Source organism: Acanthochromis polyacanthus, chromosome 3 (assembly GCF_021347895.1).
Source record: "Acanthochromis polyacanthus isolate Apoly-LR-REF ecotype Palm Island chromosome 3, KAUST_Apoly_ChrSc, whole genome shotgun sequence".
NCBI lineage: Eukaryota > Metazoa > Chordata > Actinopteri > Pomacentridae > Acanthochromis > Acanthochromis polyacanthus.
Genome location: NC_067115.1, coordinates 15,938,502 through 15,960,897, shown reverse-complemented (window position 1 = coordinate 15,960,897; position 22,396 = coordinate 15,938,502). Strand labels below are relative to the sequence as shown.

Below are 22,396 nucleotides of genomic sequence, written 5' to 3'. Positions count from 1 at the left end.
ATGCTCCGGGTCACCTCGCTGCTGCCCGCCCTGCTGTTCGTTCTCCTGCCGGGCCCGAGCTGGGGGTATTTCCCCGAGGAGCGCTGGAGCCCCGAGTCTCCGCTCCTCGCTCCCCGGGTCGTCATCGCGCTGGTCTGCCGCAACTCTGCGCACTCTCTGCCGCTGTTCCTCGGAGCCGTCGAGCGCCTCAACTACCCGAAGGACCGTATTGCGCTGTGGTGAGTGTCACCGGCGTAAATAGTCACTAAGAAAATACATATTAGCTGAAGGAATGAGAGACTTTGTTATGTTAAAACTTTTAGAAGTTTTTCATGAGTATTATAGGACAAGTCATGGTTCACAGTTAACTCTCATGAGGCAGGAGACACGTCAAAAGCTGGTGTAAGAAATAAGAGGAAACTCTGACTGCGTTTGTTACTTTTGGCCAATTGGTGCCGCTGTGTTATCAAGATGTAGAAACGTGGTTTTCTGTATTAAACTAATCACAAGTGGAAGTTAAAGCACCGGGGCTGTGTGGACTCATGTGGCCGCAGGACGGAGCACTGAGGGCGAACTCCTCCAGCAGAGTCGTGCCCATGAAAAAGTTCCATTCAGTCATACAGTGTCTCTCTCTCTCTCTGCTTTCTCTACCCCTTACCCATCTCCCTCCCATTTCCTATCCCCTCCCTCCTCCCTTTCCACATTTCCCCTTGCTCGGCTGCAAACAACATTAGTATTGTCTTTAACAAATATCTCAAAATTAGCACTTGAGTGTCAAAATCCTGTACAATCCAGGTACTACAGAGTCTGTCTGTCTGTCAGTCAGACGCCTCTGCAGAGTTTTTACCTTCCTTTAGCTCCAGGCTGTTTTTCCTGTCACCCTGCCCCCAGCTTTCCAGATTGTCTCCAGCTCTGCTCACTTCCTCTTCTCATTTTACCCCTCTGCCAAAAGATCTGTTTTTTTGTAGATTGGGTTAATCTTCCCATCAGCATTCATACCTGACAGGTTAGATTGTGTGTTTTGGCAACCCGGTGGTCGGATAAAGGGAAATGAGGGTAAAAGCCTCAAGCTGAGTTGTGTTTTAAGTGACAGCGGGAGTTTGAATTAAAATAAAACATAACTCACTCCGAGGAATTGATGAGAGAAGGTGATGTGCCTCATCTAAATGTTGAATTTAGGATTCAAGTTGCCTTAAAACAAACCAGCCTGAATGTTCTGCTTTTTTTTGCTGTTGTATCTGAGCCAAAAATTTGTGCCTGACTCTAATCATGCCCATGTGGCCGCCAGTTTTCTGCACGGTTGCTTTCATGTGCGGCATATCTTGTCTCTCAGTGCAAGAACTGATACAAAAAGTTTTCAAATGGCGCATAGAAACATAAACTATTGTCCGGCCACCTGTCGATGCCTGCAGTTACCGCCGTGACAGGTTAAGATGGACTGCTCGGCAAGTGGCGACACACACGTACACGCATGCAGACTGCCTAATATCGAGCCTGTGTGCTCTGCAGGGACATGCAGAATGGATGTTATCAATCCATAAATCAATTTTCTCCCTCTGCCTCCTTCTCAGCCCCCTCATAACTGTAAGGCACGAGTCTGCAATCCCAAATATTTACTCTCCATAAACCCTTCTAAATTCACTACCTCTGGGCCTTCAAAACTTCACGGCAGCTCGCATATTTCTGTCGAACAGAGAGGGGGGGCAGACAGATGCGGAGAGCGAGGAGGAAGATGGATCGGTGAGTCGGTCTCGTGTAGGTGCTGGGACGGCACTGCTATGTTAAAACGCCGCAGACAGATGGGAGACTAACACCAGCAGCACGCTAACTGTCACTCACTACATGACAGGGTTGGGAGTAAATCCATTTCTGTCATATTTATGCATTCTTTCCCCGTCTCTAGCTCTGTCTGTGCCGCTGCCCCTCCCTGACACACTGAGATTTGTTGTGATAACACAGACAGCAGATGAATGCAGCTCCCCCTCCGCTCAGCCCCTATTGTCTGTCTTTGTTCTTCCCTGTCCACACCTGATGTGCAACTCTGCTGCTCTAATGGCAACAAAAACTTAATAGAATTAAAAACCGGAGTGATGCTGAGTAAATAAACAGACGTTAAATTACAGGGTAAACCGGTGTAAGATTGTATATCCATAACTCTACTCCTGACCAATAGAAATAGTCCGTGCTCATTCTTGCTATTCTCTAAATAGCATTGAAAGATTTTTTTTCAAGTTGGAGGAAGTCAAAAGAAGTGGATGTTAAAGTAACATTTTGACAGTACAAAACAATATGAATGTACATGTACATACTTTTTGTTTTACTGTTACTATGAGAGTCCTGTGCTGGGTTGTCCATTAGTTTAAAAAAAAATCTTTTTTTTTTGCAATATGTGAACATGTAAAAGTAGGACATTTGAGGGAATTCAATTAAATTTTATTGATATAGCAGCACAAATTCGCAGAGCATGTTATCTCAAGGTACTTCACATAGTAAGAAGAAGTCCTTACAGAGAAACCAAATAAAGTTTTCCCTTGGATTCCTTTTGAGGAAGCACTCGGCACCAGTGGCAGGGAAGACCTCCTCCTTCCAATGAACTCCTCACAAATATGAGCCAAGTGTCCCGGGTGGTTGGTGATTTCACATTTCTATGTCAGGATTTTAAATGTCATTGAAAACGAAGTCAGAACTTTTGTCTTAGGTCTATAAATTCTAAATTACTTGATTCTTATTTAGCATTCATGTTGCAGTTACAGTAAGAGCGACATCTGAATTTTAAAGTTAATCTTATGCATGAATATATGCATGAGTTTGCACTGATGAAAATTACTCAAGAGGTACTAGGAGTATATATGACCTTTATTAACATCTAGAATTTGTTTAGCTATGTGCAAGGAGTCACCCAATAGTTTTTTTTCATGGCCAATATTAATACCAACAATTAGTAATCAGGGGACTATTCATCTATATTTAGAACTAATATTCATTTGCAGTGAAAATGAAACTTTTTGTCAAAATTTAGGCAAGACAATGCCTTTGTTTACTTGTTGAATTAAAAGAGAACATTTGTCCTTCAGTGTTGATATGTTGTTACTCATGATGTGTAACCAATCAGATCAGACCACTGAAGCAATTGTTTCCATTGTCAGTCCACCTTGTGATAGTTTTCTTGATTGATCGATTAGCTGTTTATGAAATGCCAGAAAATGGTGGAAAATAAGGATGAGTTCCTTCCAGTGTCTTGCTCCGTCCACAACCCAAAAATGTTGCGTTTACTGTCATAAAAAAGGAAAGAAGCTAGAAAATATTCCAAGTTAAAAAGCTCAAATCGGAGAATTAGATGGTTTTTGTTAAAAATGTGTTAAGCAGTTGAAGATTATTTGACTAATTGTTTTAGCTCTTAAGTTAAAATAAATGTTGACAACCAATAAAGATGGTTGCATCAGAGTCAGAGTAACACATTCTTAAATTAATTTATTAGGCACTGGTTAAACAAAAAAAATGCAGCAATCAGTTAATTTCTATTACCAATAGATCAGATTTACATTAGAAGAATTATCACCCAAGTTTTCCTGCATTGTTAGATCTAGTATGGAGAATTTTTACATCTATTGGTTCATTGTGGAGATTTCCTTCAAAGGTCGACTTTTTTCTCAGACACAACAGGAACGCGTTTTGTGGTTTCTCTGCTCAGTACCAGACACATAAAGTTGTGACTAGCTAGTGACTGTAGTGGAGAATTGTATCAGCTATAGAGACACATTTTTTTCTCAGGCATTGCGGACAAAACTGTGCTGACAGGGAGAATGTTTCGGCCCTGAACTCCACATGAATGGTGGATGTTTAACTGAACCAGAGTTTTGCTACTACAACAGCTTTGTAAGGGAATAATATATCAATGTTTTGTGCTCTGTCAAATGTCAAAGAATAGATTCATTGCAGTTGCAAATCTGTGCTGAAGTAGTTATACTTGCCTGAGCTTATTTGAGATTTTTGTTCCAGTTGTACTGTTGTCTAGTTGTTAATTTGGAGTCATTTAGATTCTTGATCAATCTTTAACATATTTCTGATTAATTATTTAGTCTTCTAAATGTCAGAAAATGTAAAAGATGACCACTAAAGTTTCTCAGAAAATGTAAAATAGCAGATTCCCAGATTTCACATTTTCCTGCGTTCAAATATTTTGCATATTTGCTTGACAATTTGCTTAAACTGTTTGGTGCTTGGGCAAACGCTTGTTGATTTATTCTACTAATGAAGTTGCTCTGCTGCTTAATTGACATCACAATTCAGAGTTTGTACATTGTCCAGTGCTACAAACTATTTATCATTTGACGTTATCTTAAGATGAAGTTTGCAATTGTTGAGAAAGATTTTTGTGCCACTTCTGCCCCCTGCTCCTCTATCTTGTGGTTCTCATAACTAAACTCGGAGGATTTGCCAATTCTGATCCAAAACTCGTGTTTAATCTGCATACATCACTGAATGGAGCCAACTGGGATCATCCCTCTGTTAATGAGTGGAAGCTTGGAATAACTATTTATGTAGAAACATTAGCTCGCTGCAGTAAATGAAACAGAACCGAAAACAATGGGGCTCCTGCTGTGAGAATACTGTTTGAGTGGCAGAATAACAAATGCTGGTAGATATTAATAAATAAGACACTCTGATGCTCTGGGATTACTGTGGTTGTTCAAAATTCAATCAGTGGTCCTAAATAAAAGAACAAAAATACATTTTTGGTCTTGTTTTAATGATAATGGGATTAATACTGTTGCATTGCATACTGGATCGATACATCTAGTATATATCGCTGTTGTAACGTCAGTTTTCACACCAATTGATAGATTAGTTTAACTCTCCTCTGAAGTTAAACCTGGATCATTGAGATGAATATCTTGCATCGCTGGCGGTAATGTTACTCTTTCTCATCATTTCTGTCTTCCTGGCCTGTTGTCCTCCCACAGGGTGGCGACAGATCACAATACCGACAACACCACGGCCATCCTCAGAGACTGGCTCATTAAGGTGCAGAATTACTATCACTATGTGGAGTGGAGACCTGAAGATGAACCCAGGTAATGTGCATGAATGTGTGTGTGTGAATGGAGGCTTGTGTGAGGTGAGCGCATTACTTAATGGGTCTGTCTTTGCATGTGTCAGTGCCTTTGAAGACGAGGTGGGGCCCAAGCACTGGAACAACCTCCGCTACGAACACGTAATGAAGCTACGTCAGGCAGCGCTGGAAACTGCCCGTGAGATCTGGGCCGACTACCTCATGGTATGTTCTCAGCATCAAGGCAGCTTCTTAACGCTCCTCTTGTTATGTGGTCTCAGTTCTGCTGTAGAAGGAGATATCGGTGCAAAGTACAATAAGCTGATTCATAGCGCTTATTACACCCACACATCTATTATCCATGCCTGCCGCTGTCTAAGCGGGGATATAGGGTAAAAATATTAAAGACCTACACACACATTTAGGCTGCAAAGAAGGTAGGTGCTTACAAATTTGTAAGATGTAACAAATCCAAGTAGGTGTTTGTGTGGCACACCGTTCTAGACTTGTTAATATTTAGCCGTTTTCTTGCAGCAGATTTTTGTTAATGCTGCTAAGACAGACAACAGGGATAGTCTGATTTCTCCAAAGTGGGTTTATATGACACACTTCTCCTTTTTCAGTGGATGGTGGTTAATATGCCCCCAATTTGGGGATGCAGACAGTAAGTCTGGCATGGATGCTGGGTGAACAGGGTCAACAGCAAATTGAATCTTAGCTACCTACAGAAAGGTCCACCACAAAAAAATCAATATTAGCTAAATAATTCTGTATATAAATGAGCTGTGGAGAGTCCTCTCCAACTGAGAAATGGGGTTAAAAAGGGTTAGACTGAAAAGAAGAGAAAGAAATAACAAATAAAATGGATGCTGGTGTGTCCACTTATCTATATTTTTCATTATTTAATTTGTTTGTAATGATCCTAACAAGACTGACAACTTTAACACCTAATGTGAAAGGAGTTTAATGGAGATGGAGTGATTGATTTCTTTGAAGTGGGTTTATGTAAGGAGTTTATTCATAATTGGTGTAAAACCTACAGTGGATGGTGGTTGACATGCCCGGTTTTTGGAAGCAGACAGAAGGACTTACATCAAAGCTGGGTGATGAAGTGCTGTGGACGGGGTCAGCAGCAAAAGGAATTTTAGCTGGAAAGGTTCAGCAAAAGAAAATCAATATCAGTTTAAGGATTCTGGTCTTTAGTACGCTGCAGACAGTCTCTTCCAACAGTGAACTGAAGCTTTTCAATTGCCCTCTTCAAAGCCACCAGCCTCCACTGACAAAAACAGTAAATTTTACCCCAGACAACTCTGGCCTACCACTGCCTTGATCAGTTAGTTTGTTTTTGCTATTGTGGGACTTTGGCGTTGTAACAAGTTAGTGTGGATCCGACCTAACCCATTAAAACACCAAAATCACACAGTGGTAGACCAACAACACCCGCATTTGGCAAAGTCAAATCATAGTTTTTATCCACAGAGTCGTTTGGCTTTAAAGAGAGCATAGAGTGATTTAAAAAGCTTTAGCTCTCTGTTGGAGAAATCTGTTTGATGAAAAGGTAAAGCTGTTTTGTTAAACATCTAAACTACTTTTTACTTCTGACCCCGTACACAGCAGTTTATTTCTTAGTTTCCTTCATTTTGCATCTCCTCACTGGGGTCAGATACTGAAAGTAAAACACTCACTGTTGAGAAGAACTTCACACAACTTCACTTCATAGAAACCTAACCTCTGGCTGAAAGTTGGCATTACATATAAACATGACTACATTTACAAAAATATATATTTTATTGGTACTGAATTCTTACTGTGGACCATTGCTTACTATAGTAATCAGCATTTTGTTATAACACATGCCCTAATTTAGAAATTTCTTCAAACTAAGCTTTGGAATATGCAAATTAATGGCTGAGAGAAGACTCTGATTTCACACACAGTGGAAACAAAATATGTAGCCCAAGCAAAATGGTGTTTTTAATGTTATTTATACAGATATTTGCCAAGTAAAAGTTTTCTAAATGATAATATAACAACTGTTTTTGCATTAATCACTAACATAACATTACCAGAATATGTAATAAATGAGATTTTTTAAAATTAATTTAATAAACAAGAACCAGGAAGTTTTCTTGTGCTTCTTCTTTGTTTGCCTATAAGTGTGTTGAAAGAATAAATTAATAATGAGGCTTCACCTATAGATGGAGTCCTTTATTTTTTCCCTATTGTTGTCAGCACCATTTAATACAAAGCAAGGCTTCCTGCGTCTTGTTTTTTATTTGCCCTCCTAAGGAGCAGCAGTGCTTCCTTCCTCTTCTGTAAAACTGCACTACCTCAACTCATGTTTCTTTCATTTCTCTTGTGCAAATTCTTGTTTTTATTGTCAGACATAAAGGTCAATACTAGTATATCTGCAACAAGCTATGATCAGAAGAAATATTATGGCTGCAGACAGTGTAGATTCTCATTTATTGGAGTACAGGTGTTGTTCTTTTCTCTGGACATATAACCACTCGGCATGCTACAAATCCAAGTGCAATCTGCTTGTAAGGCTTGTTTAAAATTACAGGCTGCGAGATGAGAGGGACTGAGAAGGAGCCTCATACGCTTGCAGTGCTCTGCGATCAAATCATGTCACAGCGGCTCCATCAATCATTTAGTGGCAGCGGGTGACGTTTTGTGTGCACTTTCACGTGTACGGTTTGGAGCGATTGTCAATATTGTGCACCGTCTCCTCCGTCTGCAGGTGGCCGACTGTGACAACCTGCTCACCAATCAGGATGTGCTGTGGAAGCTCATGAGGGAGAACAAGACCATCGTAGCTCCCATGCTGGAGTCCAGAGCGGCGTACTCCAACTACTGGTGCGGCATGACCTCACAGGTACGGCACATTTCTTTTGTGCTGTTCATCATTCGCAGCTCTATATCAAAGTGAGGCACAGAACCTCCACATCCTTCTCACCAGATTAATATTGTGGGTATTGGGTAGCTCATATAGTGTGGGTGTGTCGTAAATATTCCCCTGGCAGTCTGAATGGAATTGACTAATGTAATAACATGCGTGACAGCAAGATGGACAAGAAAGGCATAAATGTGATAATAAAATAGCGATATTTTAAAATTTTATTACTGTTTAACCCTCTAAAACCCCCAAAACCTGCCCGATATTTTGAAAAGTGTGTTTTTTTTTTCCAAAAAAAGGCAGAAATTGCACCGTTTATCAGAGTCAGAAACTGAATGCAGAAAGAATCATCAGATTTTCAACTTTCTGATGATTATTGAACAGCTCATGTGATGTGCAGATAAAAGCGTAAAATAAGAGTAATATTTGAGTAACTTTATTCTGTATGTTTCATTTAAAAATTCACCAAAAGTAGGCCCTTTGCACCAACTGGTATCCATAAAAAACAAAAAAATTAGCGCTCATCTCTTCAACCATAAAACCATCACAGACTCAGCTGCGGCATGACACACATGACAATAATTCAGTGACTGTGTAAGTAATAAAATATCTGAAGTTTATAGAGTCACTCTTTGTTCCAGCAACTATGAACACTTGGAAATTGTTCTACATGGTAATTACAGTTTTTTCTACTTTGGTAAAATAAGTGATTAAAGATATTCCGACTTTCATTTTTTTTTTTTTTTTTTTGCGTTTTACCTCCTTCATAATGCACAGAAGTCTTTTGCCAGTTCCCACTACTTCTAGCCATGGTTGTGTTGTTTCTATAGAGATGCGGGACTCGTTGAAGTGAAAATTGAACCCACAGTGAGTAGAAATGTGAGCAAAAAATGCCCAGAAACTGGTTGAGATTCAGAGGACTAATATAATTATGCTAATTTTAAAGCTTTTTTAAATCTGCTACTTATTATTATACATGAAAGGATTAACAACAAGAAGCATCTCTTGGATGTTTTTCTTTTTCAGTGTGACACATAATAAAGTTTCCACCAGTATCCTCTTTCACTCACAACGGCACACAAACAGAACCAGCAGATTGCAAAGATTAGCGTATTTATCACAGTTTGTCTGCGGATCCCTAAAGTCTTTAATTAACTTATGCAAAATTAAGGCGGTAATTGTCCTTAAAAATACTGTTAAGTATTTATATCCGTCTCAAAAAAAGTCTTGAGAATACTACAGATGGCAGATAAGATTTCTCTCATTATCTTGCGGTTTAAAACATTCTTAAAGAACAGGAGGGGAACATGATGGCAGATGTGACCTCCACTGCAAATGTTGTTCTGTTTTCTAGTTTTTGTGAGATATTTGTGACCCCAGGGGATGGCACTGGGTAGCACCGCCTTCCGTTTGTTGCTGCCAGTCACTGGGAGAAAAAGAAAACAAACCTGAAGATATACAGTGCATGCAGTGGATGTTAAATTTGGTTTTTGTTCCTTCACTTTTACTTTTTGAGAGTTTGCAGCTCTGTATGAGGCACTATAGATGGCTACATTTTATAATTAGTCTCTTCCAAACATTTTTGAATTGTTGAATAAAATATGTTAGAATGAAAATACAATTTAACATTGTTGTCCTTTATCTGTGTACCTGAGAAATGTTCTTATAGTTCTCGCCTAATAGCAGCAGTGAGGAGATCTGTAGATTATAGACTATGTTATCTTCAGTCTGTTAAAACAGGGAACTTCAGTTTTAGTTTTGATGCTAAACCTGGCTAATATATCCATATCCACCAAAGGAATGCAGATTTAACCAGAAATTTTCTGAATAGCATATAGAAATAATCAAACTAAATTCAACTTCAAACTAAATCTGTAATGCACACAGATGATGTATGCTGTAGGATGTTTAACAGCTGCAAAAGCAATGTGCTCCGATTGGCTGCGTTTGAAAAACATTTTTAAGATATTATATTTAGAAATATTCAACAAAGAGTAATTGTAGCGTAATTTATTTCAGAAATGTCTTTTTACATGTCTGTCTTTCACCTTACAATTTAAATCTAGTCTTCATTAGTGTGATATTTCATGTTAATATTCTCCTTCAAATTTTTCTTGTCAGGTTCTTTTTAAGCTGAACGTTGAACTGCTGATCAGGTGAAAAATAAGCGCTTCTCACTGTATTGTAAATGTAAGACCTTAAATTTCACCAAAGTGATCTTAAAAAGCTCTTAGATTTAACATCCTTAAACCTGCAGGTCCGGTGTTATCAAGTGTAGACTCTTTATAATGTCTCCATAAAAACCTCTTTTCTACATCCTGGATGAATAATGCAATCCACTATTAAGTCTGTGGGTTACTGATAGTGAATAAAATGTCAATTTCTCTGCAGCTCTGCTGAACAGCAGAACATATTTCCTGCCAACTTGATAGCACTGAAATATTCTGTAATCTACTGGGACATTTTCATTTGATTATTTTTTCTTATGCATGAGGAAATCATATTTGCACAATAAGTCACTTTAAAATGCTATAAATGAATCAATTTGAAGGTGTGGGAGAGAGGCTTTCTTGTTTTTATCAGTGTAGTGTTTCTCCTTGGATTGCTGTGCAGGTGCTGTATGAACCGGTAAATTAATTTGTAAATTAAAGTAATTTGTTTGTTTCGTCTCACAGGTTGACTGAAACAGTGCTGGGCTGATATATCATAATATTTAGCTCCGATGAAGGTATATGACATCAGTAGATTGTATGGCTGGTGCGCAGACATCCCACACAGTCATTATGTTTAATTTGCTCTACCTTCTCAGCTTGTTACCGTCGGCTTCACCAGACACCACTGCTGCTTGTGCTCATTAAAATGAGTTATCAAAGAAATACCTTTCCATAATTATTAGACTGTGTGAATATGCAGACACTGCTGATATGATTCTGACTACTCAAACTTGCAAATCTGATGCATCATGCGAGCTGTAATACATTTCTGCCTCAGCAGGTTGCCTTTAAGTAGTCCTCTAAGCGTCTTGGTTCCTCCAGCACTAAATCAACAAATTTCAACCAACAATCTGCCTCTCTGATTCCTGCAAAGAATATTTTCTTCAATAGAATTAATAGATCTATGGCCGGAAGACAACGAGTAATCAGAGTCTGGCATAGTCTTTTCTTCCATGTCGATATTGTTCAATCACTTTATGATTGTGAACTTTGTGACTTGTGCAGTCAAAATATATGTATTTTTTGTTATTTAGTTTGAAAATATGCAGCTATCACTTCCTCAAAACCCTTCAAAGGGCCACATTTTATCTCTCACATGGCAAGAGAGGGCATTCAGGGACGCTGGACCGTTTGTAGCCAACCTTCTCAACTGAAATCAAGTTTCCCCTGACCTGGACTCCTCAACAACTCAATATTTTCACTTGTCCATATATTGGACACAGAGGAGAAGTGAGTGAAACTTTACCAAACAGAGTTTGTGTGCACTTTCTGCAGGGTTACTACAAGCGTACACCAGCATACATGCCCATCCGTAAGCAAGAGCGTCGTGGCTGTTTCGCTGTGCCGATGGTTCACTCCACCTACCTGGTGGACCTCAGGAAAGAGGCGTCCCGTCAGCTGGCCTTTCATCCGCCACACCCCGAGTATAGCTGGGCCCTGGATGATGTCATTGTCTTTGCCTACTCAGCTCGCATGGCAGGTGAGACGAATGCACCAGAGATACGGTTTTTCACATGGAAAGCTTGTTCAGTATGTTTAAATGTGTAAGCATGCTTTCCTCTGTTTTCCCTCAGATGTGCAGATGTACATATGCAACAAAGAAACTTACGGGTATTTCCCGGTGCCAATGCGTTCCCTTGCTACTTTGCAGGACGAGGCGGAGAGCTTTTTGCATACTCACCTCGAGATCATGGGTGAGTCAAAAAGCAAGGCGCTCCGAAACACTGGGCGGATTTCTTTCTGCTTAGAAGTTTTAGGATTTAAGTTATCTTGTGATGAAGTACTCAAACTTCAATTATATCTGAGAACAATGAAAGTTTCAGATGCATTGATTTGTTGTTGCTCTAACCGTCTTTCACTCTCCACGTCATGTTGTGCTGGTCTGCACTGTTGTGTTGCATTTAATTGATTTTTCTCCTCCTGCTGCAGTCATTTCTTTTCTGTTTAAGGCGTTGACAGATAAACATGGAAACTGGTTGAGATGATACATACAGAACAACAGGGGAGGAAACAGAGCATACACAAAAAGGTTGTGCTATTAAGATGCAACAGAAATGCAGTGACAGACGAGGTGTGGCTGCAGCTTTATGATTGAGGGGCTTGAAAATATTTAAATCAGGATAAGGGTGGGTCCTGCTGAAACTGCCTTTTGTTAAATGTTATTTATCACAAAATTATATTCCTCTATATACTCCTTGTGTTGCATTACTATCTGCATGCTTTGGCACCAAAATAATAAAAACTACGACGAGTAGAAAGTCATCCTTGTATGTACGCTTGGCTTGCTAAATTTCAGGATGTAAAGTCAAATCATGAGTTAAATTGTGGCTCATTTTTTGGGAGCTCCCCAGGGAATCCCCAGCAAATCACTCGTGGACCCCCGCTGTTCTCTGGACCTCATTTTGGGAACCCCTGTTCCAACACATTACTCATTCTCTTTGTAACCTTCACTCCTTTTTTCTTTGACAGTGAAAAATCCACCGTTGGAGCCCTCCAGCTTCCTGTCTCTTCCTCCCAAGCAGCCTAACAAGATGGGCTTTGATGAGGTATAAACACACACACACACACACACACACACACGGATGTACACAACCACTGAAGCATGTGTGTGAGGTTTTGCATTTGTGTGCACCCAGGTGTTTATGATAAATCTGGTGCGGAGATCTGACCGTCGTGAGCGAATGCTAAGAACTCTGTTTGAGCAGGAGCTCAGCTGTAAGGTTGTTGCTGCTGTGGATGGCAAGTACGTTTCTCATCTTATTCCTCCCCCACTGCCTGTGTCGTCCTGATTTGTGCCTCTGCAACATGCGGTGTAGATTGATGTAGGAAGCCGGGGCTGAGACAAACAGCCAGGTGAAAGTAGCTGGTTGCATGCTGTTTTTTAAAGATTTCCTGAACCACGTAGTTTCAGCTCATTTGTTAGACACGTATCACACTAATCTCCACGTAGGTTGTCCAGAAATCAGGTTGAATTGTTTTCTTCTGTTGTCTGAAAGTAAAAGACAGTCTTAGGAGCTGCATGGTTTATTCCATTATGGCGTTTTACATGTTTATTCAACCGTCACACACATTCATATAGTTCTTGATTGCATCCCTAATCTCTTTATTCATCCTAATTCATTTTCTTAGAGCTCTGAACATGTCTGATATAGAGCCTATGGGGATTAAGATGCTGCCAGGGTATAAAGACCCTTATCATGGGCGACCTCTCACCAAGGGTGAACTGGGGTGTTTCCTCTCTCATTACAACATCTGGAAGGAGGTAAGTCGCTTGGACCAACGCCAAGGAAAAGGTCTGCCTGCACCGTGTAGATAACGCATATTGTTAAAAGCACTAATTCAGTTTGTTTGGTGGGATAAATATACTTGTCTTGGACAAATGTGTAACAAACTAAAGTACCTAAATAAGAGCCTGAAGCCTTTGTCCCCTACAGTGAGGGGATCTGGTGGCTCTGTTATGCTGCGGGGAGCATTTTTCTTTTTTTTTTTTGTGATCAACTTTTTTTTTTATTCATGTGTTTTGCAATCGCATTTGCAGTTTTACATTTAGTTGCATAATACACACTCCCCACCCACCCCACCTCTTCGTTTATGATGGGTAAATCATACAAAGATACTCATAATGTGAGCAAAAAACAATCCCTTACAAATAAATAAACGATAACTAATAATTTTAAAAAAAAACAAAAAGGGAGCATTTTTCTGATCTGGTTTGGGTCCGTTTGTCCCCTTGGAGGGAAGGGTAACTGCAAACTGGCATTAAATTGTCTCTTCCAGGATGTTAATTAAGCCTATCCATAGAGCTTGAGGAGTCACTAAATGATTTGAAAATATAAAAATGTTGTGATGGCCTTGTCAGGTCTTGACCAAACTGAATGCCATTTTGAACTCAATTTTGGACCAGCATGTTCAGTAGTGCTCTCCACTACCATCATCCAAGCACTAAATGCAGGAATACCCTTTGGAATAATGGTGTTCAATCACCGGTAGAGTTCCAGAGACTTTGACAATCAATGCCAAGGTGCATTTAAGCTGTTCTGGCAGCACATGGTGGCCCAGCACTTTACAAAGACACTTTAGGTTGGTTTTCCTTTAATTTGTCACCCTATACAGCCTATACAGATTTCAGTAAATGCAGTGCCTTTTAGAATCTGCCTTTATGAGTAACTTGCTAATAATGTAAATGGGTACATGTCTCCCTGCCCACAGTCTTTTTACAACCATACCAGGAAGAAACATTTCCTTACTGTGGGTACTATGTCAAAAAGTATATTTTAAGATTATTTTGGGACATTATCCTTTATTTTGAGAGAATAGTAGAGCATAGGGTGGATAATGACATGCAGCACAGTCCAGCTGGCTTTGGGGTGAAGTAAGGACTCAGTGTTGACGAGCATTTAATTTCACAGGATATAGGCCCTAACTACTATGAAATATGTGTTAACCCTTTACGCTTCAGTGCGTCGTAGGTGTACCGCCGGCGGTACACCTACTAATTTGCATAGGAATTTCAAGAATGTCCGACGGCTGCAAACCTGATTATACAAACACTATACGCCGATGGAAAGCTTAGATTCTCATGAATCCGCCGGTATAAACCACTTTCAGATGCGATTACCACAGCGGGTGAGAAAAACACATTTGTCCGACAAAAACAAATATTCATCCATCCGTTCTCTATACACGGCTTCAACGCACACAGCGCGACTCACATTTCCGGGTTCATTATTACACACAGAAAAAAAGATTCCACAAAAAACGGCCATAATCCAACCTTTTACATCCAGACAACACAAGCCAGTAAACTATTTTGTCCAAAACAAACACACTGTAACTTATATGAGCAGGCTCACCAAGGTCTTTGCAGCTCTCTATTGATCCAAATCCAATATGTGTTTTGTGTGTTTAGATAGTGGACCGCGGTCTGAAGACTTCTCTGGTGATCGAGGACGACCTTCGCTTTGAGGTGTTCTTCAAACGTCGCCTGCAGACGCTGCTGCAGGAGGTGACGACACACAAGCTGGACTGGGATCTCATGTGAGTGACGCGTCAGTAAGCAGAGGGAGGAATACAGCGCAGTAAACAGAGAGGATTATCATCCCCCTACAGTGAAATCCATCCATCTGTCACACATGTCATCTCCGACAGCGCCAATCAGTTCCTGAAAACACTTGTGGGAGTAATGCATCTTAGCATCCCACTACTGAGCACTGTCCTCCAGCATTTTGACACAAACTGTATCAGAAAATGTCCATCAGAGAAGTTTTTGGTGTGACTCATTAACGGATTAAAACAGAAAAGTCTTGCAACAGTTCTGATGAAAATACTTGATATAAGTCTGAAATTCAGCAATTTTAGCTGTTGTTCGATTTGATATTTAACATTTCTTTTATCTTTTTCACTCATCCAGTTATATTGGGCGAAAGCGAATGCAGGTGGACCACCCAGAGAAATCTGTACCAAAAATCCACAATCTGGTGGAGGCAGATTACTCATACTGGACACTCGGCTATATGTTGTCACTACAAGGAGCCCAGAAGCTCCTCAGGGCCGAACCTCTATCCAAAATGCTTCCTGTCGATGAGTTCCTCCCTGTTATGTATAACAAACATCCAGTGTGAGTATAACACATCTTCTCCTCTCGTATTCTTCTTCTCATTTGTCTCTTTTTGGTTTCTGTCTTGTAAAACCCATCCTAATCACGTCCCTGATTGTCTACCTCCTCAGCTCAGAGTACATGGACCACTTTGAGCGCCGAGACCTGCGTGCATTTTCTGCCGAGCCGCTTCTGGTGTATCCAACCCATTACACAGGAGACGCGGGTTACATCAGTGACACGGAAACATCAGTGGTTTGGGACAACGAGACAGTCAAAACTGACTGGGACCGAGCCAAGTCAAGGAAAACTCAAGAGCAGGGGGAGCTGAGTTTCGAAGCCCAAAACTCTGATGTGCTGCAGTCTGAACTGGAGAACTGGAGCGCACGGGACGAGCTGTGATGAAGAAGGAGGAGTAAGAGAAAGAACTCTGGCATGCAGAGATTAGGATGAGAGAGATAGATCATAGCTGTGATAGAGGTGGGACATGGCAAATGTGGATGGAACATAACAGAAAACAGGAGCCCAAAGAAACAAAGGCAGAGCAGACGGACACTGGGCTGATGAGGAACAAATGCTTTTCCTTGTACATTTCTCTCCACGGTTGGATCTTTCTCTTGAGACAGGAGGTTACATGTAGAGTTAACTCTTGAAGAGTCAGCTAGCAGCTTTTGTTTTATTTATTGCATCCAACACACATCCCTGGTTCACTAACACTTAAATATCTTTATTAGATTTTTTTCTTCCAGACTTATGCAATAATACATAAATTTCCCTCTGCGTATTTTGTAACAAAATAAGACGATTCGGTAGCCTAGCCACGCTAGACCCAGGTCTGAAGACACAAGGGTTTAGGAACTCTTGACAGGGAGGGAGGCGGGCTAAAAGGTTGTCTTTCAAATCACTCTGCAGCAATTGGGAAGGTATACAACCAATCAGTGCAACGAATAGGCTGATGTACTTCCTAGAGCGCCAGAAATCGGAGGATGCAGGAGTTTGGTGAAGCCTTATTTATACAGTCAATGGGTGAAGCTCAAGTATATTACAGATATGTTAACATAAAGATTATTCAGAGTCGGTGCTAATGGAGCTCAACGACTGTTGTCGACCCTGACGGAGAATTAAATTCGTTGCCGTGGGTTGTCTAGCGCGGCTAGGCTAGTTGTTTCCGGTTGTTTCTGTCAGAATCGTTGTGCCTCTGTCGTCACTTAGTTACGCCCGCCTTCTGACTCTACACTTCATGGTGATTCGTTCGGCCAGTTTTAGGAGCTTCCAATCTCGAGGCTTACCGAAGGTAACTAGACCCACCCTGGCAGAGAATTAAATTTGTTGCAGTGGGTTGTCTAGCGCGGCTAGGCTAAAGATTTGGAAGAAGATTGGGTAATAATTTCACACTAAAATGTCTCTAAAGAATCACAATTATGCCAAAATGTCCTATAATTATATGGTCAAGCTGAAGTATGTTGTTGGCGAAAATGGGAGCCTGTAAATTACACAAAGATTGTTACATTTCTTTTTGTACAGACTTAAAGAAATCGGAGTCACTAAAACATTGCCTTTGCTGTACTCTTAGTGGTTCCTAATCTGTTCGGCTTCTTCCCCCTTAAAAACTGTTGTGCCACTAGTTATATATGTTACAAATTAGAGAAACAAGAGGAAAGAAAACAATCATAGTTTATAGTCAAATATACTGATATTTTCCTGTCAAATCATTTTGTGATGTCTGAGATTTCTCTTTGAAACCCAGCTTGGGAACCACCGCTTTGTTCTTCTTTTTTAGTCACTCAACACCTTGATTTTACTTTTTTCTCCTTTTAATTTTAATTACTATACATTTTATTGTTTCTATACACTTAACCTTGCTTCCTCTTCACTGATGAATGTATATTTGTGGGAGTTTTTTTCACTTGTTAAAAAAGCAATTTCACACTTCAACAGCAGCAAAATTGATTTTACTGTTTTAGGATTTTTCTGCTCACTAAATATTGCAGTTTCACTTGCAGCTGTTGTTGCATTTTGTTTGTTTGAAACGAATGAATACAGATTTTTAGTAGCTTTTCAGTTTTGTCTCTTCTTATTGTTTGTAAAATGTGTCTTTTTTTGGTGTTGTTTTTACCAAAAGATGAATAAAACCTTTACTATGAAATGTTTTTTGGTGGACTGTGTTTTCTACTTGACTTGGGCTAAAAAGCACCAGCAGAGTAAGGTGGGGTAGCTTTAATTTGACAATAAAACAGACTGATAGTTGTAAATGACATCAGTTTCATTAATTTGTTGAAAATTTTCTCATTTGTTGTTGTGATGTTGCTGCTAATTCATTAAAACCAGATGATCCGTGTTGAAGACACGTTTAGTTCTAGTATCAGAAGTACAAGAAGGAAAATGGAAGTTTAGTTCTCCTACGTCAAAGATTTCAGGAATAAAATAACTAAATGAGTCTTTATGCCTTCAACTTTACAATAATGAAATACAGATAAAAAAATATATAAATAGCAGAGAAAACCTGAAAGAATAATTTTGTGAAAAGTCTATGAAGGAAAAGCAGCTTTTTCTCCTGAAAGATCAGAATCAGCTCCAACATCTGCATCTGACAGCATCAAATCAACCAGAAAGAAAAGAAAATGACTTCTTTCTCACATCTGTTCTGCTGCTCATATTCTTCACCTTTATAGTCCACTTTTAAAAGTTCAGCAGACAGGTGCTCTGCTTTGGAGTGTGACGATGTCGTCGGTGATGTGGAGACTGAAGTTTCCGTTTCACCCACAGCGTGCTTTAGGACACCCGGGTCAGACTTGATGTTTGAAATACTGACGAACAGTTCAGATTTAACTGTCTGCAGTTCCGTTTTGATGTATGTTAAATTTTCACTCAAAACCGCCAGGAGCTGGGTCTGTAAAATAACCGCCGTCTCCTTACAGAGTGAAAGTAGCAGTTCCTCCTTAAGGTCAGAGATTGCAGCATCTGAGGACCTCTTCAAAAGAAGATGTAGTTGATGAAGATGTTCTGGAGCAGAAAGACCACGACCAAGCAGCCTTGAGATCTTAGGCAGCGTCTCCCTCAGTCTGGACTAAACAAATAACAGCAGCATAAATCTCAAATGTCACTAAAATGAATCTGGATCCGCCCCTGCTGAAAAGGGGGAAAGTTTCAGCATTTTAAACTCAGTTAAAATCACATGGTACCACCGACGTTCTGCTAATCGTGGGTTCACTACAAGCTGGAGCTAGAGTGGCTAGAATATCAAAATAACTGCACTGCCTCTTTTTTTGGCACACAGCAGTTTTATTTCAGTACAGACCTGTACAGTCCAGTGGAGACTTCTTTTAATTAGTGCCTGCTGGTGTCTCTGCTCTGTAAGTACATAACGGTCAGTTTGGGCTACAGCAGGCCGCCATTATTCCTGTGCACTCCTCTGTGTTTATACTCAAACTCACGATTCCTTTACAGTCACATATTTGCATCCAATATCAATAGCTTCTTCCAGAATTATTGAGAAAATTCTACTCATAATGAATTTATTAAGAACAATCTGTGCATATGGACAGCCGTCACCACCACCATCCATGGACTGCCTGTTGAGCTTGTGGAGGAGTACAAATATCTGGGCACCATCTTTGACAGCCAGCTGAAATTCTCCTCTAACACAGAGGAGATAATCAGGAAATGTCACCAGAGGCAGTATCTCCTAAGGAAACTCAACTCATTTGGAGTAAATAAGAACATTCTCCAGACATTCTACTACTCCTTCATAGAGAGCACCATTACATTCTCCATCATCTGCTGGTTCTATTCTATCAGCCTCCAGAACAGAAACTGCCTGCAGAGGACTGTCACTGTCTGTTCCAAGATCATAGGACTTCCTCTGAGAACTCTATCTGCAGTGTATGAGCACTTAACATGCAGACTGGCGAACCGGATCATCAGTGACCCCTCACATGCTCTCTTCTCTGCATTTGAGTGGCTTCCTTCTGGTCGACGGCTTCGCTGCCCCGCATGTAGGACACAGAGGAGAAGGGCCACCTTTGTACCCAGGGCGGTCCAACTACTCAACTCATAACCACAACACCCCCCACCCACTGCCACCACCTCCCACGGACTTTAACACGGACCTCGTGAACTTTTCCATTTGCATTTTGCACTCTGCATTTTACATCTGTACTGACTTATTACTGTACCTACCTCATTGCCATTGCAACTATTCTACTTGTACTACTGACATACACTTGTATATTTGCACTAGTAAATTGTTTTCCGTATTGTCATTTTAATTTTTTAGTTTTTATTTTTGTACATAGTATTTTGCCTTTATTATTATTCCATTGCACTGACTGCTCTACGTGCCTTTGAATTGCCCCTTGGGGACAAATAAAGTTTTTTGAATTTGAATTTGAATTTGAATTTCTTTTCATAAGATATACTATATTGACCCCAAAGTGAAATTTGCCTTTTGCAGCTTTATACATCTACAGGCACTATGACAAAAACAATAACAAGGCTCAGAATAAGCCTTTAATATGCACAATCATGTGTGAAAACATTGCTATCTAAAACATGCACATATATTCACACATTCACTTCAACCTTTTTGCACTTTTAAGAGCACCGTGTTGCACTTTTCATGAAACATAAATGCTGCCAGTAAAACAACAACAACAACAAAAAAATGTGGCTCCAGAGATCAACCTTGTCAATCAAAAGTGCGGCCTGACACATCAAGGGTTCAGATTGAGCTGTTGTTTGTGTGAACAATGTGACTGAAGTGGGAACAAAAAACACTTTAAAATGGGCTCTTTTGTATTTGCAGACTCTGTAACATCCACCTGAAGGTTGTAGTTCGGATTCTGAAAATAAAATTTGTAAGGGATTTTTGGGTTCTTGTGTGGATGTTTGACAACAAGGTACTTTGTATACAAAAATACACATTTTTTTTGGAGATGCATTGCAATCATGTTTCTGCAGTTACCTAAAGCTCTGTAAAATTGTATTTTGGCACAAATTTAAAAAATGCTAATGTAATTAATGCCAATGTTTAGCTGATAATATTTACAAGGTTCACCACCTTAGTTTAGCATGTTACCATGGCAACATATGCTAATCAGAGAAAGTAAAAGTGAGGATCACTAAGATTTTAGTATATGCTTAGTGTTTGTAATGTTTAGCCATCATCAAATTTAACATGCAAGGACTACCAAGTACTATAAGAAACAAATATCACTGCAGAAATATTAACCGATTTCTTAATAAAACATTGTTAGTTATGGAATCATTAGAGATATAAAAAATATATTATTTTGATAAAATTTCTATAAATGTGCATATCGCGTGAAACTTAAACAAATTGCAGCTTCAGTCCCAAATACAATCCACATTCGTAGCTTGTTTACCATCCTTTATTTCAGATGTAATTTCACTGTTATTTTAACTAAACATCATTGCTGCTATGTTTCAAAATTTCAGAAATGTCAGATCTGATCAGTCTTGATATGTTTGCCATTGTTGCCTAAAAATTCAACACTAATGTGATTCAGATCTATAAACAGAGATATATTATTATGCTCTGAGAAACAACAAACCTCCTTCAGTCTTTCACCTCCTTCTTCTTCTCCTTAAAAATGATTACATTCCTGTTTTTTTCCCCACATTCACACCACCTCCTGACGGCACGTCAATCAAATGCATGACACATTATTTTAACCTTACCTTGTGTAATAGAACATACATTTTAAATGTGACAGTTATAAAACAATTTTCATGGAATTATTTGTTATATTTCAGATGTAGAGCATCATCTGATTATACGGAGAGCAGTTTTAAAGGTTGTTAACAGAGCACAGGAAGACATCTGTCCATCACTGTCAAAATTACTGATGTGAAATGTTTGATATTATAAAGTCAGACTTATAGTCAACATAAACAATAAATAGTTCCATGTATTGAAGCTACCGAGGCATAACTGAAAACTTTTGGCTGTTGTCCCCAGGATCGCCAATATAATCATCTTTTTAAAATTAACACATCTAATAATGAAACAGAAAACAAGTCATCAAGAAAAACAGATGGCATGCTTTCAGCATCTGCAGGTTCCCCAAGTCTGCACAATCCTGAACATAATACTGGAAGAATTCAAGTTTTGACTAAACTAGAGGTGAAATGCTAACTGGTCACCAAACTTAGAACAGTTCACCCTGAGAGGAACAAAGCAGTCCATCGACCTACAGACAGACTCACACTGGCACCCGTATAATAAAACCCTGCTGCTATAGGGCGGCTACAGAGCAGCGTGTTGTGTGTGTTTGCGTGCATATCTGAAATATGTTTCTGTGTATTAATGCCACAGGAGTTTGTGTTTGTGTGTGTTTGCGTGCAGTGACGCATGTCTGTGTGACTCAGACTAATCCTATTAGATCACTCTCTCTCCCACCTCTATATTTACCTCACCCCTCTCCCTCAGATTAACCCGGGTATTTTCTGCGAGTGCCCCTGCAGATCAGTAAGCGCTTCTCTCCTGCATGACATGGGGTTCATTTTCACCAGACTCACACTGTTTAGTTTCTCTGTGCATTTCCTTGACATTCTCGGCCGTGAAATCAGCTTGATAACAGGATGCATAGGAATCAGCATTATGCTTTGAGTGTAATATTAGACTCCAGCTGGTG

General features: G+C 39.8%; 1 protein-coding gene across 1 annotated transcript; it reads left to right on the top strand.

Annotated features, from left to right (window-relative positions):
• Window positions 1-17,890, top strand: LOC110966375 (procollagen galactosyltransferase 1-like). Its single transcript, XM_022215710.2, has 12 exons — window positions 1-218; window positions 4,944-5,054; window positions 5,140-5,257; window positions 7,776-7,910; window positions 11,420-11,624; window positions 11,719-11,838; window positions 12,614-12,690; window positions 12,781-12,887; window positions 13,274-13,406; window positions 15,054-15,181; window positions 15,555-15,761; window positions 15,872-17,890. Exons 1-12 carry the CDS (start codon window positions 1-3, stop codon window positions 16,140-16,142), a joined length of 1,830 nt encoding a protein of 609 aa, XP_022071402.1. The 3' UTR covers window positions 16,143-17,890.
• The last annotated feature ends 4,506 nt before the right edge of the window (window positions 17,891-22,396 follow it).